Genomic DNA, 27,992 nt, shown 5'->3' with positions numbered 1-27,992 from the left:
ACAGTTAACCATGGAATATACTAATTATTGGTTTACCTTTAAGCAGCTCAAGCTTATCTCCATTTAGACACCCAAAAAGAACATGTTTGTTTTCTTAACAAGGTAAAAATCTTCCCTTCAATGTTCAGGTATATTTTTTTAAAATGAAATAATGTAATATCAAAGATATAGAAAAAAGCTTTTGAATCCAAGGACTATTTTTAGAGATAAAAGAACTACTTCCGATTACGCAGGAACTATCACTCAGTAGCCAGTCACCTTCTCTAATGGGAATTTTCAAGATTCAGTTCTTGAAGAACAGTTATGTTTCCAGAAAACATGATCCCTTCATTAGAGGCAGAGGGTGAATGGCGTGTTGGAGAGAGTGCTAACTGAATCCAGCATGGAATTCACGTTCCCATGAGCTGAGATGAACTTGCTTTGTAAAAAGATTGCATAAATTACCTAGCCTTAAAAGAAAGGCTCTTCTGTAAGGTCTTGTTTTTATTCTAGATATATGAATAAAATCAGTACCCTCTGAGGTTGTACTGACGTACATGAAACTTTGACTTTAAGAAGCAAAATTACATCTTAAAGCTCCAGGATGTCACTAAGCTCGAAAATATACTTTTATTAACAATTTTAGTAATGGATAAAAAGCTAGGAGAAATGTAATGTGCTAAAAATAAATCTTCTAGAGGTAAAGTATTATTCTTGCATCCAAATTAGAGAAAAATTTGTTCTTTATCACAAATAGCAACCATGTATTAAAACGGTAAATTATTTTAAAAATTCAAGAAAATGAATATAGCATCTATTTATAAGCCACACACACCATCTTATATTAATGCTTATATTGTCTTGGCTCACTTAGATACAAATAAAGGTTTGCATCTGATAGAGGAATATGACTCCCTTAGCCTCACTGCTCCTTCCATATTCAAAAAGCAAACAATTCTGTTTCAAGAACATCTTGCACAAAAGCAACAGGATTAAATTTCTAAAGACATACAATAAACTTTCTAAGCTTATAAGTATTTCACAGGAAAGCAATACTGATTTGAATAAATTAAAATATAAAAATGTCTGGGACGCATGCTCTTTGAATAGATGACAACATGTGGCTTTGGTATTTAAAAACATATATGTTAACTTTAGATAAATTTAATTCATCTTTATTTTATGAGACAGTTTGTAATAATTCCATTTCAATGGAAAGAACATATTAACATCTGAGAATACATTAAAATATCACAAGCTTTTCAATAGATACATACACAAGTACAGGCATGCATATTATTATTATTTTCAGACATGCATATTATTGTATTTACTAGTGTCTACTCTGAGATAAAGATGGTTCCGGGCACAAAGTAAGTGCTCAATAAATATTTGTTAGATGATTAAATGGATGCCTATAAAAAAGCCCCAGGTTATATGTCCTTTGGTAGTGAAATAGAAAAAAGTCATGTGAAAATAAAATCTGGTTGTGAAGAAGAGGAATTCAGACAGATAAAATCTTTGATGCATACTACATGTACAGGTGAAGAAACAGGTTTCAAAAATTTACACCAACTTCTTGTCCTGGAAATACAAAAGCACTTACGTGATAAGAAAACATTAAAGCAATGAAAGGTACATTAAAAACTGAATTGCAATGAGAGGGCAAAAAGTCACTTGTGTTAATGCCAAAAAGAACGATTATCATGTGTTAACAAAATCAGGTGACAACAAACACTAAAAACCAAGCAGTCTAATGATTCTGTGGAAAATGCTATCTTCACTTGTTTTGCTTATCAATATAGACCTTATTTTGAACAAAAAATAAGATACAGATTTTTTCTTTTATCTCTTTTTTTTTCTTAAAGTGGTGGAAGGAAGAGGGAAGAAAATGTAGAGGAGGGATCTCTGATAAAAAAAGTTCTTATAATGTTTGAAATCTGACATTTTGGCATCAAGGTGCATAGTCTTATTGGATATGAAGGTCTGAAAGAACTCTGGAACATTAGCAAACTGATTTTCCACCTGATGGCAGAAGGATACTAAGCAGAGTAACATTCTGTTAAACACTGTAGTATGCGGGCTAGAATAGAATGTCTACAAACATTTTCTATACTACTTCTAGCTACACTGTTGGAATGTATGAGATAAAAACATTCTTTTCTGTGTAAAATGAAACAAAAGTGTAAAAAATTTAAATTTTAAAAGAATATCTATTAAAACCTTGTAACTACTGAAATAATTTTATATTTGCTGATGTTTTGCTTTGCAACTTACATATTTGAAATTTGTATCCTGCTATCCCTACATAATGCTAACTACATATTATGTATTGAAAAAACTACTAACTCAATTTAAAAAGTTTAATTAAAATACTACACAGCACTTGACTTATCAAATATAAGTCATAAATATATTCACATTTCAATTGTTTATCACAATTTAAAAAATTCTTTAAGGTATTTTGTGCCTGACATCCCACCTTCCATAAGGAAAAACAACATGCTTTGGACTCTATAGTTATGTTATGTTTACTTCTGAGGTTAAAGGAAAACCAGACTCAGGACTTTAAGCAAATGTTCCTAATGGGAAAAGGATGGAGAGAAATCTGAGATCTCACTCCCAGGAAAAGGTTGAAAAAAAAAATAGTATAGCTTTTAAACATGATAGAAAAGTATAATAGTTTTAATATTTAATGTGCTCGACCTGAAAATTTTTAAAAGTACTATATCAAGATAAGCTGTAATCTAGTTTTTGCACTTTTTAAATATTTACTCAGCACAGCCAACCCTATTCCAAAAACATAAGTGATTAATGAGGCTGGTTTGAACTCCACAAAGAAAAGTATATTACTATGAATATATAATAATATTTTGATATTATTGGTAATGGTAATAAGAATGTCACATTCATTCATAAGCAAGCAGAGCCAACTGATGAACTGAGATATTTACAATGAAGAACTCAGACTTGAATGCAGATATGTTTTCTTCCCATGAAATAAATGCAAACCTCCCTTTAAAAGGCGTTTTTTTTAAATTTAAAGAAACTTGACTGCACACCGAACTATATTATCAATCGATTTCTCTGTCAGTGATAGATGTTTATATCTTCTATCACTGTAGTGTTGATAATGTGGTTAATTAAGACAGATTTCCTTAGAGAGCAATTTGGGTCAAGATTCACAAATCGTCTCCCAAATGGCCATGAAATATGAATTATACTTAAAATTCTGCGCAAAATTTAGCAGCTATCACTACCAATCAAAAGGGTCATTTTTAAAGTTTTAATAGTATGCTGAGAGAACTATGGTACTGAAATGTACAGAGCCTGGCTAATTCCACTAATATTCTTAATTTAAACATGACTGGTCTGAGAGCCTAATCTTCATATTGGTAAAACAGAATAGTTCTCCAATGTTGTACTTTTTTTTCTTTTTTTGAGATAGGGTCTTGCTCAGTTGCCCAATGCAACGGCAATCATAGCTCCCCGCAGCCTCAAACTCCTGGGCTCAAGTAACCCTCCCACCTTAGCCTCCCGAGTAACTAGGACTACAGGCACACATTACCATGACCAGCAATGTTTTTATAGAAATGGGGTCTTGGTCAGTCTTGGTGGCTCATGCCTGTAATCCCAGCACTTTCAGAGGCCAAGGTGGGTGGACCACAAGGTCAGGGTTTGAGACCAGCCTGACCAACATGGTGAAACCCCATCTCTACTAAAAATACAAAATTAGCTGGGCATGGTGGTGGGTGCCTGTAATCCCAGCTACTCAGGAGGCTGAAGCAGGAGAATCACTTGAACCTGGGAGGCAAAGGTTGCAGTGAGCCGAGATCACACCATTGCACTCCAGCCTGGGTGATAGAATGAGACTCCATCTCAAAAAAAGAAAAAAAAGAAATGGGGTCTTGCTTATGTTGCCTGGGCTGGTCTTGAACTCCTGGCCTCAGCAATCCTCATGCCTTGGCCTCCCAAAGTGCTGGGATTACAGGCATGAGCCACTACACCTGGCCTATGTTATACTTTTTCACGTACAACTGACCAGGTAACATGTTTGTAACTGGGCAAAGGAAAAAGATTTAATTTCACAACTGTCGGAGAGATGTGACCATTAATGACCAAGCTAATGTGGTTCTCTGGGAAGAAGAAAAAAAAAAAAAAAGAGTAGGCCAAATATCTGTATTGATTTGCTAACACGTAGTGAAATTTTAGTGATTTGGTAACCACATTCCAAATGTGGTATAGAACCTCTCCGAATTTGGTAGTTTCTTCCACCACCAATAGTAAACCTAGGCATGGGAGAAATTCTCCAATATGGAACTAAGTAAGAACCTGATTTGTTTGGCTTTTGACAGATGTCTAAATTTTATGTTTTGTTCATCAGGTATGTCATCATGTATCTTAGACATATTGTGGTATACTGAGAGAAACATTTCCTCATTACTTTCACATATCCTTTGAAGTCTACCCATGTATTTAAGCCTATGTATTTATACTCCCCCCACACCCGCCCTTTTTTACACTCACTCTTTAATTCCTCTTACCATGGGCAGATCTTTCAGGATCTGTATTCCATCTCCAGGACCCATGTGTGCTATGTGATTAAAATTAGTTGGATTAGAAATTAATTTATTTCTCATTTCTGGATCTCGTAGCATTTCCCTGTAAGACAAAGCATCTGTTTAGATACTTTTTCCACAGTTAATTTATGTAGCTTATGAAAAAAATTAAGCTTAATTTTCTTAATAAAAATACAACTGTTAAATCACATTAATAAGAATATAGAGTAACAGAATATACTCAATTAAAAATGTACTTCCTTAGAATATTTTGTTTTAAATTTTAAAAGAAAGATCTTACGATTTTAGGTGGAATAGTAGAGGGTCTTTTTAAATACTTAAGACATCAAAGAAGCTCTACTTTGTTTTACATATAATTCTGAACATTTTATGTATCTCTTTAAAAATGATTGGTAACACTTTAGAAAGGGTCTTATATGTAACTGTAAATACTACAGTCCTACTTCTGTTTGCTCATGAAGAGAGTAGTTAGTCTGAACTTCTTAGACATATACAGGTTTACTGTATGCACAGCTATGTCCTATGCTTATATTGTAGAAAGGTACACAATCCAAAAATATGACTATTCCATATACATAGAGAAGTGAATGAAGTGAATAAAAATATGGTACTTTAATCCAGTGCATACTCACAATTTTGAGAATATTAATTAAAATGACACTGAGAAGTTACATTCATTATTGCAGTTTTTGACACCACAGATGAATGAGATTTTCAGATACCCAATTTTCCTTCCAAATCAAATATAGTATCATCACCAAGTAGTCCTTGATGGTACAAGCAAGCATGGATGATAGTACAGGTTAAGTATCTACCTCCTTTGCTGCATCCTTTCCTCTTCTGGGACTCTGAAGGAATAACGCCGCTTATTGTTAATGTTTCTAACCATTTGTTTCCGACTATTATCTGATGTTTCAGGAACTACCAGTTCGTCCCCTTCTGTTAAAATAAAAATACAAACGATAATGATGTTCTTTAAACTGTTAAAATGCTTTTTATCTATTAACCTCCAAGACACTACAAACATTGATAGTACAAGTACATGCAATTCTGGTTTTTAAATGTTGTGTTGATAACCCAGTAAATAATATTTAACAGAACCTATGTAAACAGATAATATGCTGAAAGTAAACATAGCTTACAAAATATACTTTCACTTTTACTTGATTATAAACACAGTAGGACATAATTTTACTAGAAGAAAACTGCAGTTGCCTTGGTGTTCTGTCACTAATCAGCCACCCCACCCCAGTATCTCAATACTATATTTTCTCTCCCTCCAGGTATTGATTTCAATGGCTTAGGGTGTTGTTAAAGAGCTACTACTGTTACTCTGAACAGTAATCAGGCATAAATGGTAAGCCTGATTTACCATAAGTGGTAAATAACAATTACAACTATCTTTACATAATAAAAAAATTTCCTTTGCAAGGTTCAATCTATGAGATACGGAGTAAAAAGGAGGAGCTGTGCTTCCACTACCCTTCCTTTACAAAAGGTAAGAATCTGTCGCTATTTCTCCTCTTCTGATCTTGGGGGTAGATGATGTTTAATCATATACACCTAGCAACCCAGTGATAGTCTTATCCGATGTCAGTTTTAATATCTAGAAGTAAACAAAACTGTCTGCCAGGGACTCCCAAAACATGCTGGGCTGTGTGAAAATAAGAAAAAAATAGACAACTGTATCCATATAACACAACAAATGGTGTCATTATCTAAATAAGATAAGGAAAAAGAGCAAAGTTTGGAAATTTTCAACACCCAAAAAGCTGAAGTGAGAAGGAGGAGGTGAGAAGAAGCCAAACGAGCCTAGAAGAAAACAAAGGTGATAATTAGCAGAAATGCAACATGATCCTCGTGGCATAATCATATGGTTTAGGCAGACTGCTTTCCTAACAGTAAATATTTTAAAAATAGAATTATTATTATTATTATATTATTGTTTATTTGAGGCAGGGTCTTGCTCTGTTGCCCAGGCTGAAGTGTAGTGGCACCATGTTAGCTCACTGCAGCCTCGACCTCCTGGGCTCAAGTGATCCTCCTGTCTTGGCCTCCCAAAGAGCTGGGATTACAGGCACATGCGCCACCATGCCCAGCCAAAGAACAGAATTTTTGAAGTGAATGAGAATGTGGGACACAAATTTGGAATTCGAGAATTATGAGGGTAAAGCAGGTCTTGGAGACTCAGCGTGGCAATGGGAGATTTTGGACAGGCAGAGGGCTGCAGGAACACTTTGACCTCTTAAGAAATGATGGAGAAAGCAAAACACAGAAAAAGAAAGGACCTCTTGAGATGGGCTTTCCTTCCTTTGTCAAAGAAAAAGACAACTACATTAAAATTTTGTCAGGTCCCTGTTCTCCAAGATCTACCTCTACTCTTAGCGTAGAAAGATGAAAAAGCATGGGAAAAGACAAGTCAGAATAGGTTTTGTCTTATAGACACATAGTGGGTATGAACACATTTATGACCAGCATAGTCACACACAGTGAGAATAAGGTGGAGCCAATCTTATACAAATATGTGGAGTTCCTCTAAGAAACAGAATACAGGCATACCTTGGAAAAAGTGCAGGTTCAATTTGAGACCACATAATAAAACAAATATCAAAATAAAGCAAGTCACACTATTTTTTTGGTCTTCCAGCGCATATAATTATGTTTACATTATACTGTAGTCTGTTAAGTGTGCAACAGTACGTGTCTAAAAAAAATACATACCATAATTTTAAAATGCTTTATTGCCAAAAATGCTAACAATCATCTTCACCTTCATGAGTCATATTCTTGTTGATAGTTGGAGGGTCTTACCTCGATGTGGATAAGCTGCTGACTGAGCAGGGTGGTGGCTGCTGAAGGCTGGAATGGCTGTGGCAATTTCTTAAAGTGAGACATCAATAAAGTTTGCCACACTAACTCCTCCTTTCACAAAAGATGGTTCTCCATAGCATAATGATGCTGTTTGGTAACATTTTACCCACAGTAGAATTCCTTTCAAAACTGGAGTGAATCCTCTCAAACCCTGCCTCTGCCCTATCACCTTAGTGTATGTAATATTGTAAATATTTTCTTGTTTTTTCAACAATGTTCTTAACATCTTCACCATGAGTAGATTCCATTTCAAGAAACCATTTTTTTTTTGCTTACCCATGAGATACAACACCTCATCCAATCAAATTTATCATGCGATTGCAGCAATTCAGTCTCCACTTCTAATTCTAGTAGTTCTCTTGCTCTTTTCACCACATCTGTAGTTATTTCCTTCACCGATTTCTGGAACCTCTAAAAGTCATCCATGAGGGCTGGAATCTGCTTCTTCCAAACTCCTGTGAATGATGGTATTTTGACCTCCTCCCATGAATCACACACGTTCTTAATGGCATCTAGAATGGTGAATCCTTTTCAGAAGGTTTTCAATCTATTTTGCCCAGACTCATCAGAGGAATAACTATCTGTGGCAGCTATGGCCTTATGAAATGTGTTTCTTAAATGATCAGACTTGAAAGTCAAAATTACTCCTTTATCCATGGGCTACAGAATGGATGCTGTGTTAGCAGATGTGAAAATAACATCATTAATCTCCTTGTACATCTCCATCAGAGATTTTGGGTGACTTAGGTGCATTGTCAATGAGCAGTAATATTTTGAAAGAAGTATTTCTTTTCTGAGCAGTAGATCTCAACAGTGGGCTTAAAATTTTCAGTGACATCCTGTAAACAGATGTGTTGCCATCCAGACTTTGTTGTTCTGCTTATAAAATACAGGCAGAGTAGAGTTACCATAATTCTTTTTTTTTTTTGAGATGGAGTTTCGCCCTTGTTGCCCAGGCTGGAGTGCAATTGCACAATCTCAGCTCACCGCAACCTCCACCCCCCAGGTTCAAGCGATTCTCCTGCCTCAGCCTCCCGAGTAGCTGGGATTACAGGCATGTGCCACCACAGCTGGCTAATTTTGTATTTTTAATAGAGACAGAGTTTCTCCATGTTGGCCAGGCTGGTCTCGAACTCCTGACCTCAGGTGATCTGCCTGCCTCAGCCTCCCAAAGTGCTGGGATTACAGGTGTGAGCCACCATGCCCAACCGAGTTACTGTAACTCTTAAGGGCCTAGGATTTTTTCAAATGGTAAATGAGCACTGGCTTCAACGTAAAGCCACAAGCTGCATTAATTCCTAACAAGAGTCAGCCTGTCCTTCGAAGCCAGACATTGACTTCTCTCTAGCTATGAAAGTCCTAGATGACATCTTCTTCCTACAGAAGTCTGTTTTAGCTAAACTGAATTTCGTATTGTTCAGTGTAGCCACCTTCATCAATTATCTTGGCTATGTCTTCTGGATAAATTGCTGAGCTTGTACATCAATACTTGCTGTTTCACCTTGCATTTTTATGTTATGGAGATGGTTTCCTTCCTTAAATCTCATGAGCCAAACTCTGCTAGCTTCTTTTCTTCTGCGGGTTCCTGATAGCTCTCAGCTTTTACAGAATTGAAGAGAAAGCTTTGCTCTGGATTAGGCTTTGGCTTAAGGGAATGTTGCGGCTGACAGTCTCTCCAGATCACTGAAACTTTCTTTGTAACAGCAATAAGGTTGTTTCACTTTCTTATCATTCATGTGTTCTCTGTAACAGCACTTTATTTCTTTCAAGAACTTTTCCTTTGCACTCATGACTTGGCTAACTGTTGCAAGAGGCCTAGCTTGCAGCCTATCTCGACTTTCAATATGCCTTCCTCATTAAGTTTAATCATTTCTAGCTTTTGATTTAAAGTAAGAGATGTGCGACTCTTCAGTTGAACACTTAGAGTCTATTGTAGGGCTATTAATTGGCCTATTTCACTATTGTTGGTTCTCAGAGAATAGAGAGGCCCAATGAGAGGGAGGGAGACCAGGGAACAGCTGCTTGGTGGAACAGTCAGAACACACACATTTATCAATTAAGTTTGGCATCTTATATGGGCATGGTTTGTGGCACCCCAAAACAATTACAATAACCTCAAATTTGGATCACTGATCACAGATCACCGTAACAGACAGAATAACAGTGAAAAAGTTTGAAATATTGCAAGAATTACCAAAATGTGAAACAGAGACATGAAGTCAACACGTGCTGTTGGAAAAATGGCACCGAGACTTACTAGAGGCAGGGTTACCATAAACCTGCGACTTGTAAACAATGTAGTATCTGTGGAGCACGATAAAGTGGCACACAATAAAATGGGGGTATGCCTGTATAAAACTAAGTATGGGTCTTGGAAGTGAAGCATCTTAAGCTTACATTTCATTGACTTCACGAGGTATCCATCTCTGAATGAGAATCACTTCAAAAACCTGAATATACTTTCTTAAGTCATAATGGAGTCTTACCATAGACTTCTGCTATATTCACCAGCCTGTTCACCAAGAAACCTCTGGTTCCAAGACAATGTACCAATACACTGAACCAGAAATCAAGCAATTTTGTGTATTCCAGTACTTAATAACACAAAAACACACCAACAAAATAAAACAAAACCAACAAAAATAATCACAGAAAAACTTCTGATGGATTTTTTTTTTGATAGTAGAAAAGACAAATTTATTAGAAGAATACGGGGTAGGTGGGAGAAAACCATTAAGATAATAATTTCATGGCCAGGCGCGGTGGCTCACGCCTGTAATCCCAGCACTTTGAGAGGCCAAGGTGGGTGGGACACGAGGTCAGGAGATGGAGATCATCCTGGCCAACATGGTGAAACCCCGTCTCTACTAAAAATACAAAAAAATTAGCTGGGCATGGTGGTGCGTGCCTGTAATCCCAGCTACTCAGGAGGCTGAGGCAGGAGAATCGCTTGAACCCAGGAGGCAGAGGTTACAGTGAGCTGAGATGGTGCCACTGCACTCCAGCCTCGCAACAGAGCAAGACTCCGTCTCCCCCGCAAAAAAAATAAAAATAAAAATAAAAATTAACTACCCCAAAATAATGGGTCTAAACATTTTAATGTGTTTTCTTGAAGCCAGTATTTTTACTTATATTTGTCTACTTAAAATTATTTTAAATACTGGCCAGGCGTGATGGCTCAGGCCTATAATCCCAGTACTTTGGGAGGCTGAGGCAGGTGGATCATTTGAGGTCAGGAGTTCAAGACCAGCCTGGCCAACATGGTGAAACTCCATCTCTACTAAAAATACAAAAAATTAGCTGGGTGTGGTGGTGCACACCTATAATCCTAGCTACTCAGCAAGCTGAGGTGCGAGGATCACTTGAACCCAGGAGAAGGAGGATGCAGTGAGCCAAGATTGTGCCACTGCACTATAGCCTGGGCAACAGAGTGAGACTCCGTCTCAAAAAAAAAAATTATTTAAAATACATAATGTACTGTAAATACATCCTCGCTAACAGACTTGCCATAACAGATCAGAAATTTACAAATACTTCTATTATATAGAAATTTGCTGCTATGACACAAAAATGACTTTATTATATAGAAGAGGGCACTATAATAATGTTCGTTAAAAGTGAGACTTTAACTGTTTGGACACCCTGACAGGCAAACAACATTTAATTCTATGTGAACAGTCTCCCTGGCATTTTATGTGTGGTATGTAATGACATGTGTGACCTCAATATTTTGGTCACTGACCAAATATCCTCCCCTCCTGTCTGTAACACTCTGGGTCTCCACTCCCTCTCCTGATTCCAGGCACTCCCATGACTCTCCTCTCTTTCCTGCTTCTTCCTACGCTGACATCACCACTTTCGAAGTGCTAGGCCCTGTACACTGGCAGAAGATATGTTCCTGAAGACATATTCCTCAACTCTAGATGAGTGTTTATAATTTTAATGTTACAAATTTTGGTTAGGTTCTACAATATTGAAAATAGAGAAGACATAATCAGCTACACTTTCTCTACTTACTCAGGTACTCCACAGAAAAATAACAAGGTACATCAGAATGAAATACTTACGTGAGCTTAAACAGAACGACTTTTTGCCCAGTAACTTATTCTAATATATTAAGAATGTGATAGTGGCCAACATCATAGACTTGGAGTAAGATACATCTGTGTTGAAATCTGGACTCTGGCACTTATTATTAATGTGACCTTGGGCAGTTAGCTTAGAAATAATATTTCCAATGAAGCTATCCCTATGAATATATGTATTTTCTTACCTGCCATCTTATTTTTGAAATATATTAATCTAATGGTCTCCAACCCTAAAAGATTTAATGATCCTTCATTGTTTAAGGGTCGAACCTAAAATAAAAGACAAAATTAGTATTTCAACAAAACCTTTAAAAATTAAATTATAAAACTTTTGTCCTGCTTATAAAGCACACCTTATTAAGACTTCTCATTTATCTACTTCAAAATGCAGCCCTCTCAGAAAAATCAACAATAATTCTGACTGGAAAGGTATAATACTATCTAATTTGAACAAACAAACTTGCAATGATAATATTTTAAAGGAAGGCTATCCTAAGCAAATGAACAAATAAGTAGAAATACATTTAAACCTTAGACTTTTTAAAGCCATTAATGACCCAACAGTTATACTAAGCAGATATCAACACAGCTGATTTATGAATTCTTACTATCAAAAACTAAATGCATACATATGATGGAGATGGAAGGGTAGATCACTGGGGAAAGGAGGGACTGTCAATAAATAGTGATTGAGCAACTGGTTATACGGAACCAAGCATGAATTCCAATTGGATTAAAAACATAAACGTAATAGGCTAAGCTTTACAATGTTTGGAGGCTGGGTATATACATTTAAAAAAGATTTTTTAAAAAATGTAAAATGTTTGGAGGAGAATAGAATGTATCTTATGACCTTAAGGTAGGAAAGAGTTTCTTAAACAAGAGAAAAAAGACAAACATAAACGAAAAGAAAGATACATTTAACTACATTAAAATTAGTAACTTCTGTTCAGCCAAATACAAATGAATGAATAGGTCACAAAGAAGAAAAAGATTTACATATCCATTATTAGCCAGTATCCACAATGTATAAAGAATTCCAATAAATAAGAAAAATACGGCCAATCCAATAGCAAAATGAGCAAAAAGCATGACCAGGCATTTTATGGAAGAGGAAATATGAATGATGAATAAACACACACAAGACTTTCAACTACACAGTTAATTAGCAACATGCAAACTGAAACTTCAATGAAATACTACTTTGTAACCATTTACAAAACCTGTGAATCCTGACAATGGAAAGTACTAGGATGTGGATAAGAATTCCTTTATGCTGTTGATGGGAGTATTGGTTGGTACAATTACTTTGGAAAATAATATGACACTATCTCATAAAGCTGACTGAACTCCCTATGTCCCATCAATTCTGCTCCTAGGTATATGACTCAAACTCCTGAAAACTATTCCAAAAAACAGATGCAGCAACATCACAATTGCAAAAAGCTAGTAAATAATTCAATGTCCCCCAGTCAGGGAACAGACAGTAGTGCTAAGTTCACCCAACAGAATATTTTATAGTACTGAAAAGCAATAAACTATATGGTATATATAACAACATGAATGAATGAGACTCAGTGGATGAGTAAAGAAAGCAAGATAGAAAATGACTATACATTATAACATTTTCATAAAGCTCAAAACCAAGCAAAACTGAAAGATATATTATTTAGGGATACTTAAATATGCAAAAATTCTGTATTTTAAGAAAAGCAAAGGAATGATAAGCACAACATGATGCAGTTTGCAGTTATATGAGTGATGTTCTGATTCTCAGGTTAGGAGGTAGGTTCATGAGTGATCAGTTTATTATTATCCTTCACAAAGGCCATGTATCTATTCTTTCACATACATTGCAAAAATTACATGATAAAAATCAAATAGGGCTGACCGCAGTGGATCATGCCTGTAATCCCAGCACTGTGGGAGGCCGAGGCGGGCAGATCACTTGAGGTAAGAAGTTCGAGGCCAGCCTGGCCAACATGGTGAAACCCTGTCTCTACTAAAAACACAAAAATTAGCAGAGCATGGTGGTGTACACCTGTAGTCCCAGCTACTCTGGAGGCAGAGGTGGGAGAATTGCTTGAACCCAGGAGATGGAGGCTGCAGTGAGCTGATATCATGTCACTGCACTCCGGGTTGGATGACAGAGCGAGACCCTGTCTCAAAAACAAAAACAAAACAAAAAAATCCACAGAAAAGTAATAATGACCAATCCAAATTTACAAACTAGAGTATATTTTAGTTGCTTTAGATAATCTGGCAGTATTTACAAGAGCTTTTTAAACTGCTATTATGATTTTAAATGGGTGCTAATTTTGAAATATGATCTAAGCTACTTTCATGTATTCTCTAAACCCTGTCCCCCAACTAATCATACATGCTATATATATATCACATCTATCTATATGAAACTATTGCTCTTCATTTTTGCAAACTAGCAGCTCTATAATTGTAAAAATTCTCTTTGTTATGGAAACAGGATTATATATTAAGAAAAATATTATGTTTTATTAGGAATATATGAAATATTTATTTTTCAATTATGAGACACTTAAACAGTTTTGGTTCTAAGTTTAATTACTTTTCTAGCCTTTTAAATCTGTCCTCACAGGATTAAACACTGGGTGAATGACAGTTATAATTCATAATAATCATGTACTCTCTCAGAGCTCCTTAATCCAAAAGTAGAAGATAACACTGACATTTTAAGTTGTAGGATATATTCTAGTTGTTCATAATAATAACAATCATACTTTGCATAAACCAAATATAGTAAAATTAGTACGGTTTTAGTGAGGCATAAGGAAATTAACCAACTTTATTTCTGTTTCTATTTTCTCACTCTTAGCTAAGTCCCAAACTGCCAATTACACATTCCAGAAAATGTTGAATTAATAAAAAAAAAATTACTATGTAGTAATTTAGTGTTTTCACTTATACTCAGTTGGCTTAGCCCACATTTTAATGTTAAATTACCTTTTTGAGAGGAAGAGTCTGAATCCATTCCATGGAGTTCACATCAAAGATATCAACTGCATTTTCACTGTACACCGAGAGATACGGTGCATTGTAACCTGGGAGAAGGGAAGGAGGGGGCAGCTTGCGGATTACTTTTAACTATTAAACCCCAAATATTTTGAAAGGTCCACACTAAATAACTGTAGAGTGGAATCCCACCCAAATCCTATGTGGCTATCATATAGTAGCCAAATCAAAACATTTTTGAAGCAAACAGAACATATATCGTAAATGAGGAACTGGTATACCATGATTCAGATTATATAGCCGTTATAATATAGACGGATTCCGTAAACACCAGGGGTATACTATTTCTTTGCCCAACATGAGTTCTATAAAGGAATTTCATTATATTTGAACTATTTGATTCCTAAAAGTAGTTAAGTTATTGACAGTCAATCAAACTTAGAAAGCAGAGAAATCTTCAGGTAAGTGTTCTAGTCCCTGTTAAGAATGTATAATAAAGCACTGTAGCACAGTTACATGAATAGGGTAGATGCTCAATATACACTTGTTGAAAGAATGAATATCAACAAATGGTGACACAAGCAAAGAAAGATTCAATGGTTTACTTAAACTAAGGTTACAAAGGGAATTATTGGCAGAGCTACACAAAAAAGTCAGACATTCCAACTCTGACTCTACATTAGAATAATCATAATTATTATCTGATTCAGTTACAAGACAGCATTTATTCCACTGATGAGTATGAGAGTGTGTGTGGGTTTGTGTTTTTAGAGATAAGGTCTCACTGTATTGCCTAGGCTGGAGTGCAATGGCATGATCATAGCTCAAGTGATCCTCCTACCTCAGCCTCTTGGGTAGTTGGGACAACAGGCATGCAACCACTACACCTGGCTAATTAAAGAAAATTTTTTATAGAGACAGGTTCTCGCTATGTTGCCCAGGTTGGCCTCGAACTTCTGGCCTCAAGTGATCCTCCCGCCTCAGCCTCCTGAAGTGCTGGGATTACAGGTGTAAGCCACTGTGCCCACCTAAGACCATATTTTTCAGAAGAAACAAAATATTAAAAATAGTTAATTCCCAAGATCTGCAGTTGAAAAGCTGGAAAGACAAAAAACAACAACAATAACAACAAAAAATAGTTAAGTCGTTCATCCCAGGATGGAGGGTGGGGGGAAAAAAAGTCTGGATGGGTAGAACTAGAGGTATTTTTCTTTTGTCCTGTTTACGCAGACTTTCTGATTTTTCTGTAATGAGCATGGGTTGCCCTCCCAAACTTTCTCGCACTGAACCTTTAAACTTGACTAGACCCATACCCATCACTCCTCCTCCTATCTTGTTACAAATGAAGAGGTTTTACTCCTCCTGCCCCCAAGTAATTCTTGCACCTGTCTTCTGAATTTTGTCCTCTCTGGCCTTCTTGGCGGTCTTACTCTATTTCCCATATAGACAACTTTTCCACGTAGTTCCCTAGGGTTTTTTTTCCCTTCAGCATTTTAACATGCTCAAGTATTTTTCATTAAAAACAAAACAGTTTGGATGAAATACTTCTATGTGCTTCTACAGAACTCTCTACTTCTGCTATCATAGCACTTACACTCTACTGCAACTACTTGCTTTATCACGAATCTTTTCCACTGCACCCCATGCTCTGTGGGGTTAAGACTGTATCTATTTTACTCATTGCTGTTAACTCATATTCAATGGCACATATTCAATAATAATTGGATTATTTTCAATAACCAAAGTATTCTATAATTAAAAGTATTCAATGAGTCTGGGTGCAGTGAGTCAAGCCTATAATCTCAGTGCTTTGGGAGGCCAAGTTGGGAGGATTGCTTGAGGACAAGAATTTGAGACCAGCCTGAACAACTAATGAGACCATCTCTACAAAAATAAAAAATAAAAACATAAGCTGGGTGTGGTGGTGTGCACCTGCTGTCCCAGCTACTCGGGAGGGTGAAGTAGGAGGACTGCTTCAGCCTAAGAGTTGGAGGCTGCAGTGGGCTATGACGATACCACTGTACTCTATCCTGGGTGACAGAGCAAGACTCCATCTCTCAAAAAAAAAAAAAAGTATTCAATGATTTATTATGTCTTAATATTTCTTGAAGGGGTAAAATAAGCAATTATAAATATCTACCCATCTAGATAAAAGTGGAAAACTGAAAAAACACCTCTTATAGATGTTACATTATACCTTTACATACCTGATTAAATAACTCACTTAGTAACTACTTCTCCAGAATAAGTTCTGTGAAACACTGATGCTTACAAGCACCATATTTTGGGGGACCATGAGATAACAATTCTGGGTTATTTCAAAATACGATGTGGGGTAAAAAATCCATCTTAGTGAAATATTCCACAGAAAGATGTTTTGTTTAAATAACGTGCATGCTAATGCTGGCCCTGTTTGCCCAGGCCTAACTACATATGGTTTTTACATCAACAACATAATCAATACTGAGGAAAAGCATTAAGAATGACTTTTTTAAAAAACTGTTATCAACAATGACAACATTTGGGAGACGAAGTAGAAGGGAAAAGGAAGAAGGGATATAAAGATAAGACAGCCATAAGAAAGAGAATCTTACAACAAGAGGAAGGATTTGCTGGCCACATCAATTCCTGTTGTCTAGATCTTCGGCCCTGGCAGTCAGTGTATATCCCAATGCTGTTAAAACACAGCAGATATTCTTTACTGGAGATCTCAACTGCGCAGATAGCATCCATTGGTTGATGTGCAATAAATGATAGTGTATGGTCATTTGAATGGAGCATACTGTATGGATTTCCTTCTCCATTCAAGGGGTATCTTAGAAATCCTGACTGGAATCCCACACAGAGTTGTTCACTGAAGATTGCCATCCACTGGACATTATATGGGACTTGAATTTCCTTAAATTTTCTGTGACGGGTCTTGCTCTGAAATAGTTCATAACAGAGGACCTGCCTTTTCATAGCCACACACAGGCATGTGAGAGCTCCATGGCGCACCTTTCCAGAAGTTATGGTTTGACACCCTTTAGTTTCTGACAGCTTGTAAAAATCGGTCTCTCGCCCATCCAATGCTGACATAGGAAAAAGTCGTACATGACGATTTCGTCCTGAGATCACAGCAACAAGCTGATCATTTGGAATGAGTTCAATCTGATGAATCTTCTTATTGTCACCAACTCTAATAATTTCTAAACACAGAAAGAATAATAAATCAAAATATAGTTTTATTGATTAATCATATCCCAATTATACTCAAAAGGATGTAAGTCAACTTACAGATGCACATACGGAAGAATAAGACATCAGAAGTCACAGGAAAAAAAGATTATCAAACCCATCATAAGATAATTTAACTCACCTATAGTACGTATTAAATTTGAGTCCTGAGATTTCTGGCAGCCAAGGCAAACCCCAAAGGATTCTTGTGTAAAAGTATGCCAAATCTTCAAGGAAACTTTTCTACTGGCACTAAATTCTAGGGAACGTCACCATAGGATTCCCATTTTTAAAAACAGAGAACTTATTTTTCGGAAGTTTTTATATGGGTAACAATGCATTGTTTTCCCATGATCTAAGTTGACATAAAGATAAAACTTAGAATACTGTATTTATGAATACCAAGTTATATTGGTTTCTCTTTATTTCACCCAGCATTTAGTTTTTCCCTAGAAGAAAAACCTCCAAACAAACACATTTTAATAGCTGTTGCCTCTTCTGGTACTAATAGAACAATGTGAAAATCAAGTTGTATATATTTTTTTCATGTTCCATCTTTAGAAATGCAATCTGGGCTGGGCGCAGTGGCTCATGCTTATAATCTCAGCACTTTGGGAGGCCAAGGCGGGTGGATCACCTGAGGTTGGGAGTTCGAGACCAACCTGGCCAACATGGAGAAACCTCGTCTCTACTAAAAATACAAAATTAGCCGGGCGTGGTGGTACATGCCTGTAATCCCAGCTAGTGGGAGGCTGAGGCAGGAGAATCTCTTGAACTCAGGAGGCGGAGGCTGCAGTGAGCCGAGATCGTGCCACTGCACTCCAGCCTGGGCAGCAAGAGTGAAACTCTGTCTCCAAAAAAAAAAAAAAAAAAAAAGAAATGCAATCTGAGTTCATACAGAACTGTTAAATAAAATGATACAAGAAAGACAATACATATTTGAAGTTTTAAACCTCAGGGGGATTATAGAAATTTAATCTTTTAATTTATAAACATCAAATTAGGTCTGGAAAATTTTAGTCACAGGATAAATAAGAGCAAATCCTGCTTTTTGTAGAATTTAGAATCTACAGTTTAAATTTTTTTAACACATGATTTAAAATTACTCCAAAAAAAAAAGTTTTCTCTTACCATCTTTGGTGACATGTACAACAAATAACCCTTCTTCGTTTCCCAAAGCAATTCTTTCATGATCTATGTAAGACATGAATGTGAAAGACTTTTATTAGGAAAAAAACCATGTAATGCTAATAAACCAGATGATAAGAACATTTGGTGCAAAAAATGGAAATAAAATGAATTACAATAACAGTTTACACTATTTCCTTTCAGATTATACTGGTAAATCTCTCATGTCTTCTAAAATAGAACAATTATTAAAGAATAATCCATATCAATACTTACAAAAAGAAGTAAATGTTTAATAAATGATGAAACAAAATGAAAAACCTAAGTTGTTCTACACTTATTGTTTTGGGAGGTAAAAATTGTGAATGGCATTTGAACCATACTCATTGAACTTTTCAGTATTTATGGAAAGTAACAAAAGAGTTAGATGCATACACAGGAATACAGCAAACATTTAAACCTCCAGACACAGAAACTGCCATTTGTTAAGGGGATTTCTTTCTTATGCAGGGCACTCTGCGTTATGTATTCCATCTTATTTAAACTTCCCAATAACCTTAGCAAGGTAATTACCATCTGTATTTTATATACTAAACTCTAAGAAACTAACTTAGTAAATCACACAAGCAGAAAATAGATTAGTAGGCTAATGATTAGCACTGTTGTTTTTTCAGGAAAAAAAAGGCACTTTGAAAGTGTATTTATACTCCTGTTTACTGAAAAACAAAGATCTGATATAGGTCTCATTCATTCAGTAAACATGTACTGAGCATTTATGATATGATGCACAGTATGTTGGACACTGGGGATTCCTAGATGAAAGCCAATCCCTGTTCTCAAGGTAGATTAGTAAACAATGATAATAATATGATAAATGTTATAAATTCATACCTATGATTGCGGCTGCCTGGGTTGTTTTAATGAGGGGTAGAGTGCTGTCATAAGCCTCTTTGGGAACATAGACTGAGCGGTCTCTGAATTTGTTTTTCTTCAAAATCTTGTGCAATTCACTCAGCACTCCCACCCACTTATTCTTCTCATTCTCAGTGTCTGCTAGCATCAGGATTGAACATTTGTTATTAGATGCTGAGAGCTGGGAAGCTGTGACCTAGAACAATTTAATCAATATTCATGATATTAGAAAACAGACACCCTTTATGCTAGTTTCATGATTATGTTAGTTTGCTTAGCACTCACCAATAAAATGAGCATTCATTAAATGATACCATTACTGGAGTTTAGCTATTCCTAATCAGAATAACTACCTTTAGCACTAGAATACATGACAAAGCAAAGGTGGCAGATACCATTTGAAATGTTAGTATCATTTTCATTTTCCTTCTGTAAAAGTGCCAGAACACTATCACTAAAGAGGCATTAAATATATAACAACAACAACAACAACAACTGACATTTATTGAGTAAATACTGAGCACCAGGTAGATCTAAGCACTTTACAAGTATTAACTCATTTAACTCTGTTAACATCGTCATGATTTAGGATGTACTGTCATTATATCCTTATTTTATATATGAAAAAAATGGTGATGCAAAGAAATTAAATCATTTCTCCAAGGACACACAACTACAAGTCTGGGATCTTGTGCCCATGCTCTTAAGCACCACACCATACTGACTTGTGACTTGTTTTAAGAAGTCAGAAGTGCTCAGAAATATATTCTCTGTTACTTCACAACAATAACTCGCATTATCATTAAGATTTGACCATTTAAATTAATATTTAAATGAAGGTTTATCATTATACAAACAACACTATCAGAGCAGTTTTAAATTTTACCTATATGAATTCCTTATCATAAGTAAAGAATTCCTTATTAAGTAGCAGTGACAATAAAATCACACTATGAAAATCAGTTATAGATAAGTGGGCCTCTGTAGGCTCCCTTGGTGGCTGGGAGGAAAATAAATAGTTGTCAGTCTGGGAACTAAGAGACTAAGTATAATCTTTGCCTGACCTTCCTTAGATACAAGATTCATAGACAAATATAGGGAGATAGGCATAACAATTGGGCAGTAGTTTTTTTTTTTTTTTTTTAACCTCTATTGTCTTAATTTACCAACTCAAGATTGCATCGTGGCAAGGGCCTCCAAAGACGGCTACCAACAAGTCCTCCTAAGGAATTCCATTCTTCTCATCAAGAGGTGGAGTCTATTTCCCCTCCCCTTAAATCTGGGCTGACCTCATGACTTGCTTTGACCAACAGAATGCAGAAGGGTTATTATACCTGTTTTGGGCCTAGTCCTCAAAGGGCCTGGCAGCTTATTTTGCTCTCTTAGAAGCCAGCCACTGGGAGCTCAGCCAGCCTACCTGACGACCAGAGACCACATGGAGGGAGTTCACAAAGAGGAGAACTGAGATCAGCCAGCTAACAGCCAGCACCCAGATGTAAGAGCAAGGTCATTAGATGTTCTGGTCCCAAATGAGCTGAATGCAGTCACATGAGTGACACTAGCGGACACCACAAGAACTGTACAGCTGGTCCACAGAATAGTGAAAAATAGTAAATCATTGTTGGTTTAAGCTACTAAGTTTTGGAATGGCTGTTACAAAGCAGTAAGTAACAAACGCATTAATTTTTCAAGACAGATATTTTTATTTTTTTAAAAACTTGAGAAACCTCACACTTATCTAATTTTCCATGTGGTAGTATTTATTTAAAAATTGAATTGGAACTAAAAAATATTATCTACCAGGAAGCATATTTTATAAGCCATATATTGATGCTTTCTCCAGGTCTTTCACTAATTAAATACTTAGCACCAATTTTCTATACCTTCAAGTACTGGATGATATGGAATATATAAAAGAATATAAGATTTGGTTTTACTTATAGTGAATTTATGATTTATATAGGGAGGCAAAATATACTCATTAAAAACACATAATTCAGTGATCAAATTACAGCATACACACTTACCCTAAATATACAGGGTATATCTTTCCGACTTGCATGGATAACATCAGAAGCCAAGACTGAACTCACAGAAAATTCTTCATCCCTGAATGAAAAGCAAAGCATTAAAAGTTACTATATGTGGCTATGTGTGTGTGGTTTGGGGTGTGTATCCAAATAACACATACCCAAAGCTTAACTGCACCAAACACCCAAATTTAATTTTTTAAAAAATTTAATTTTCCCCCATTGTAATTAATAGTGCCCCAAATAATTTATCAAGAATAACTTCCTAGTGGCACATTATACAAGAGCTAGAAATCATTGCTGGCTTACCCACAGTCACAAGGCCAGTTAAGTATACACGTAGAACTGGGATTTGAACCCTGGTAGGTCTCTGGAGCCTCCAGTGGACCCTCTTGCCTCCCATAATAAATCTTAAGTACCCTCAACCCAGCTCATGTTATATTTTATTGTTCCTACAACATCTACAACGTATTTCCTCCACAATAATTTCTTGTGATTCCCTTAATTTTGTTGTTGGTACCATGACTCCCTTAGTCTTACAGGCTTGACACCTTAGTCCTATTTGTGATTCTTCTCCCTATCTATATTCAGTCCCTTAGTAGGTTCTATCAGATTTTTCTTGCCAATATTTCTTGCATCTATCCCGTCATGTTCCATATTTGTAGGGGAAGATAATGTGTTTGAGATGCCAATGTGAAGTGCCAATTTGAGTCACAGCTAGAAATTCCGGTTTTGAGCAATGGATGGATATATCTGAACTGGAGATACAAGTCTGGGAGTCATCAATGCAGAGGAGATGGCTGAAGCTGTGAGTAAATATGATCACTCAAGGATAGTGCCTGGAGTTAGGAGAAAAGGTAAAGGAGAGAGCACTAAGGAACACAGGAAGAATCTGAAAAATGAGACCAGAAGTGTTCAAGGGCTGTACTTACTTAAATGTTTACTGATTATGTTTTCCAGAAGCCTTTCTGATTTTTATTTTCTTTCCTCACATTGAAATTATACTCTAAGCCTTTAGGTGATGTGATAATATAAACTTCACATGGTAGGCCTCCATTACCCGATTTACACAGGTCTTTGGGACACCAACTTCTTTTTCCTTAACTCCTAGCCCCTCACACTCAACACACATACCAACCTGTCCTATAAATACACCTTACTTCCTATTTTCAATTCTGTTTCTATAGCAATATTAGCAAATTAGAAAATACGAAATTAGTTCATTTAAATAAACCATGGCAACACAATTTTTAAAAATCAGAAACTTTAAAATTCCTATGTTGCAATGATACAAATAATTTTACCTTCAAACTCTTACCTCATGTCAATCACTTGACTAATGACAACACTGGGCTGAGATGCTTTTCCTTCAGCAATATCGTACAGAAAGAGTTTGAAGTCACACACTATAGCCAGTGCTCTCTGCCACCCTTTCTTCACTCCAGCTGGCTTAGGAATCTTAGTTTTGTTTTAGACAGACAAACAAACAGCCAAAACAACTCAAATGAAAATATCCCTTAAATTACATATGTAATTGCATGGTGAAGACCTACAGATAATGCACACGTTTTATAAGTCTGCCATTCTGGTTGGTAAAGTAGCAGATGAGACACATATCATTAAGCTATGAGAAAATGTGAGAACACATTCTTCAAATACAGAATGACTTTTTATTCTGAGAAACATTTTAATGGCACCATTTTAACTTTCACTCATATTTCATTAAAATAACACTCATGGGTTTCTTTCTAAATAGCATAAAAGTCAAACTTGGTGTAAGATGAAGTTCAGCTTACATTGTAAATACTACCCAAGATAACAAGACTATGCCTTAATAGCTCATAATTCATAACCATATGCCACCTCTCTTGCAAGAGCAGGGGCTACAAACTCCTTTATGAAGATTTCATCACAAGATAGGAACAATATGGAAAAACTTGAGACATTTTATAACTTATTTCCATGTAAAAGCTAGGTTTTTGTTTGCAAATCATTATTCTAGATGAAATAAAATTATTAGATGAATTTTATTCATTTAATTTTCCATCAAGAACTATCCTCTTAAACTAACTGGATTTGATTTTAATTCATTAATAAATCTTAAAGGATTAATCTAAACCCAACTTAATCATACTTACCCTGACATGACCTTCATATGCTGTTCCTATTCCTTTCTGAGGATCTATACCCAGGGGACCTTTTGTCTGTTCAGGAGGAACTGGACAAGTGGTTGGAGCTTTGTTTACACAAGTTATATGGCATGAGAATCCACACACTTTTAGAGGGAAAAAAGAAACGTTTGATAAAAATTCATTTTAACAAAAAGAAAATTCGTAACACTCACTGCATACAAGATGCTATGTTAGATGAATGCTTATCTCCAATTTTATTTTAAATAACTTTTATCATTTGGGTAGCTGATTCATTTGCTTACCAATGACAATTTTAATGAGACATAGTAAATATTTAAAAAATTACTTGTATTACTGCTGTTCTGTATTGACATTAGTGATCAAAAAAAGAAGCAATAGACGAAGCATCTAACCTTGTGAATAAAATGATTGATTTAGATTTTCTAAAAGAGTGGTTTCTAGAGTTTTTTGCTCTTCATCCCACTGCAACTTGGTATCTGCCTTGAAATTTCTGTTGCAAGGGTCACTAGTGGGCATTAAGCTACTGGACATCTTCGGTTTGGCAAACCCTACCAATCCTTGAAAATGGAGTTTTTCAATGACTAAAAAAAGTACAAGTTAAAGGTAAATTTTAGGAGTTATTATTACATATACTTAAACTACTACTAAAATAACAATAATTAACTTTATGGAGTGCTTTTTATTTTTCTGTAACAATCTAAGAGAGGTACAGTTACCATCTCTATAAATGGACTACATATCACTGATGGATACTGTGAAACCAGCAGAGAGGCAAGATGACAAAAATCATCCAAACATCTCAATGCACTTTATTTATTTATTAAAGAGAAGGTCTTGCTATGTTGCCCAGGCTGGCCTCAAAATGATCCTCTTGTCTTAGCCTCCTGAGTAGTTGGGACTATAGGCATGAGTCATCACACACAACCTCAATTCACTTTTTTTTTTTTTTTTTTTTTTTTGAGACGGAGTCTCACTCTGTCGCCCAGGCTGGAGTGCAGTGGTGCGATCTCGGCTCACTGCAGGCTCCGCCCCCCGGGGTTCACGCCATTCTCCTGCCTCAGCCTCCCGAGCAGCTGGGACTACAGGCGCCCGCCACCTCGCCCGGCTAATTTTCTGTATTTTTAGTAGAGACGGGGTTTCACCGTGTTAGCCAGGATGGTCTCGATCTCCTGACCTCGTGATCCGCCCGCCTCGGCCTCCCAAAGTGCTGAGATTACAGGCGTGAGCCACCGCGCCCGGCCTTCAATTCAGTTTTAAGTGGAGTATCTAGCAAGTTATGATTTTTTTTACTTACAAGCAAAGGGCAGTGGAAGCAACAAAATAAGTATCCTATACTGGATCTAATTCCAACCAACCACAAGGAAAGGAACATGACAGGAATCTTTAGAAGCTGGAACCACATTATTACAACATTTACAAAAGCCTGGCAGACAAAGGCTAGGAACAGTCTCATGAGTCCCCATAGCTTCATAAAGTAGGCTTCAAAGGGTTTGAAGAAAAGATAGGCACAATTTCACAGCAAAAGACTCTAGAAGGGAAGAGAGTCTGAGAAGACCTCAAAAATTCCTACTATGAATTGCAAGTAATTGTGGTGCATAAAAAATGACATGGGACTTAAAGCCAGGTAGCTGGCCAGGATTCTTTCTGATAAACAAATTTTAAAATGACATACCATTACTGGCTAAGTTCCAAAATGAAACAAAGCTTGAAAACTACAAATTTTCTCCTTCTTTGCCTTCAGTCACACCTTCCTAGTCAACAATACAGGCGATTCCTTCTCAGGTTAACTTGGCTATCTTTTCCTGTTGCCTTCCCTTAACTATGTAAGAGACTCATGTACTTGCTCTCTTCTCAATCTACATGTACTTCCTGGATGTCATTCATGTTTATAACTTAATACACTCCTAGCTCTTAAATCTCTGCTTTCTTAACCCTGAACATTTTATTTGGCTTTAAACACACATATCTAATGGATTAGTTAAAATACTGCAATCTGGATCTTTCACTTTAGCTGTGAGAACTAACCAAACAGAATGCACTGCCTTAAGATGTTATTAATTTCCCTCTTACTCAAAGTACTCAGATACAGGCTAACTACAAGTCTATTATAAAGGAAACACATGCATCTGATGGGGATGGGCTACATTTCCTTTAAGGTCCCTTCCCGTCCTAACAGCAGAAGAGACAGGAAATGGCAACTAGTATTAGAATTTGAGTTAGCAACTATTTTCTTGTCTTTTTCATAAGATACATCAATATATGAGACATCTTCAGAATGTTCATGGAAAATGCATATTATGGAAAAACTATGCATGGATTTAAAATTTTCTTTTGCACCAAAATAAATGCATACTAACTTGTTATAATATGTCTGAAAAGGATCTAGTTTGAGGCACTAAGAAGAATGAGACATCAATTTGAAAAGAGCCCCTATCAGAACAACATGAATTCTGCTAAAATTAAGTAAGAACAAATATAAAATTTACAATGAAGCTTGGGTGAAATCATTGATGCTTTACAAAAAGTTTATGGGGACAATGCCTGATATGGTTTGGCTGTGTTCCTACCCAAATCTCATCTTGAATTGTAGCTCCCATAATTCCCACGTGTCATGGGAGGGACACAGTGGGAGGTAATTGAATCATGGGGGCAGGTCTCTCTGTGCTGCTCTGGTGATAGTGAATAAGTCTCATGAAATCTGATGGTTTTATAAAGGGGAGTTCCCCTGCACATGCTCTCTTGCCTGCCGCCATGTAAGACGTGACTTTGCTCCTCTTTCACCTTCCACCATGATTGTGAGGCCTCCCCAGTCATGTGGAACTGAGTCAATTAAACCTCTTTCCTTTATAAATTATGCAGTCTTGGGTATATCTTTATTAGCAATGTGAGAAGAGACAAATACAATGCCTTAAAGAAATCAGCAGTTTACAAATGGATAACTCATTTTAAGAAGGGATAAGATGATGTCAAAGATGAAACCTGCAGTAGCAAACCTTCCACATTAATTTGCCAGGGAAAAAATTAATCTTGTTCATGCTCTGTCTGAAGAGGACTGATGAATAACAGCACAAACAACAGCCAATATCACAGACATCTCAATTGGTTCAGCTTACACAATTCTGACCAAAAATGAATGCTGAGCAAACTTCCTACTTGTTGGGTGCCAAAACCACTGCACCCAGATCAGCTACAGAATGTTCAACGGAAATTTTAAACAAGTGGGATCAAGATCCTGAAGGATTTCTTTGAAGAACAGCAGCAGGAGATGCAACATGGCTTTACCAGTATGATCCTGAAGACAAAGCACAATCAAAGCAATGGCTACCAAGAGGTGGAAGTGGTCCAGTCACAGCAAAAGTGGACCAGTCAAGAGCAAAGGTCATGGCAATAGTTTTTTGGGATGCTTGAGGCATTTTGCTTGTTGGCTTTCTAGAGAGCCAAACAATGATAGCATCTGTTTATAATGAGAGTGTTTTGAGAAATATAGCCAAAGCTTTAGCAGAAAAACGCCTGGGAAAAGCTTCACCAGAGTCCTTCTTCACCATGACAATGCTCCTCCTGCTCAGTCCTCTCATCAGACAACAGCAATTTTGTGAGTGTTTCCATGGGAAATCATTAGGCATCCACCTTACAGTCCTGATTTGGTTCCTTCTGACTTTTTTGTTTCTGAATTTCAAAAAGTCTTTAAGGGCACCCATCTTTCTTCAGTTAATAATGTAAAGGAGGCTAGACTGACATGGTTACATTCTCAGGACCCTCTGTTCTTCAGGGATGGACTAAATGGGTGGTATAATTGCTTACAAAGTTGTCTTGAACTTAATGGAGCTTATGTTAAAAAAAAAAGTTTATATTGTTTATTTTTATTTTTAAATTCTACTTTTCCACAAGCTTTTTGAAGTCCCCTCATATAAGGTAGTGTTGTAATGACAAATTTCATTTGATTTTTTAAAAAAGTATTCTTCTGAAACATTTAAAAAAATATATGTTCCATTATAATTTAAACCATTTTCACTTCAGAGGTCCTAGGAAAAATAAAGTAATACCCAA

At 36.3% G+C, this 27,992-nt stretch overlaps 1 protein-coding gene across 22 annotated transcripts in view; it reads right to left on the bottom strand.

The window, feature by feature from the left end:
* Nucleotides 1-27,992, bottom strand: part of CDC42BPA (CDC42 binding protein kinase alpha) — a 331,921-nt gene that overhangs the window by 21,629 nt on the left and 282,300 nt on the right. For 21 of the 22 annotated variants that reach the window (XM_034947986.3, XM_034948052.3, XM_034948013.3 and 18 more), the window contains 10 exons: nucleotides 23,931-24,067; nucleotides 23,111-23,250; nucleotides 21,790-21,871; nucleotides 19,742-19,958; nucleotides 18,854-18,916; nucleotides 17,101-17,694; nucleotides 14,498-14,595; nucleotides 11,704-11,788; nucleotides 5,375-5,498; nucleotides 4,524-4,641 (listed from right to left, as the gene is read on the bottom strand). In XM_034947986.3, coding sequence (XP_034803877.2) covers nucleotides 4,524-4,641; nucleotides 5,375-5,498; nucleotides 11,704-11,788; nucleotides 14,498-14,595; nucleotides 17,101-17,694; nucleotides 18,854-18,916; nucleotides 19,742-19,958; nucleotides 21,790-21,871; nucleotides 23,111-23,250; nucleotides 23,931-24,067 — 1,658 coding nt within the window. Of the gene's footprint in view, nucleotides 1-1,192; nucleotides 1,564-4,523; nucleotides 4,642-5,374; nucleotides 5,499-11,703; nucleotides 11,789-14,497; nucleotides 14,596-17,100; nucleotides 17,695-18,853; nucleotides 18,917-19,741; nucleotides 19,959-21,789; nucleotides 21,872-23,110; nucleotides 23,251-23,930; nucleotides 24,068-27,992 lie in introns of those variants that run through there. The other variant, XM_034948124.3, reaches the window with a different exon arrangement.

Source organism: Pan paniscus, chromosome 1 (genome assembly GCF_029289425.2).
Source record: "Pan paniscus chromosome 1, NHGRI_mPanPan1-v2.0_pri, whole genome shotgun sequence".
Taxonomy (NCBI): Eukaryota; Metazoa; Chordata; class Mammalia; order Primates; family Hominidae; genus Pan; species Pan paniscus.
This window is presented reverse-complemented; position numbering and strand designations above follow the sequence as displayed.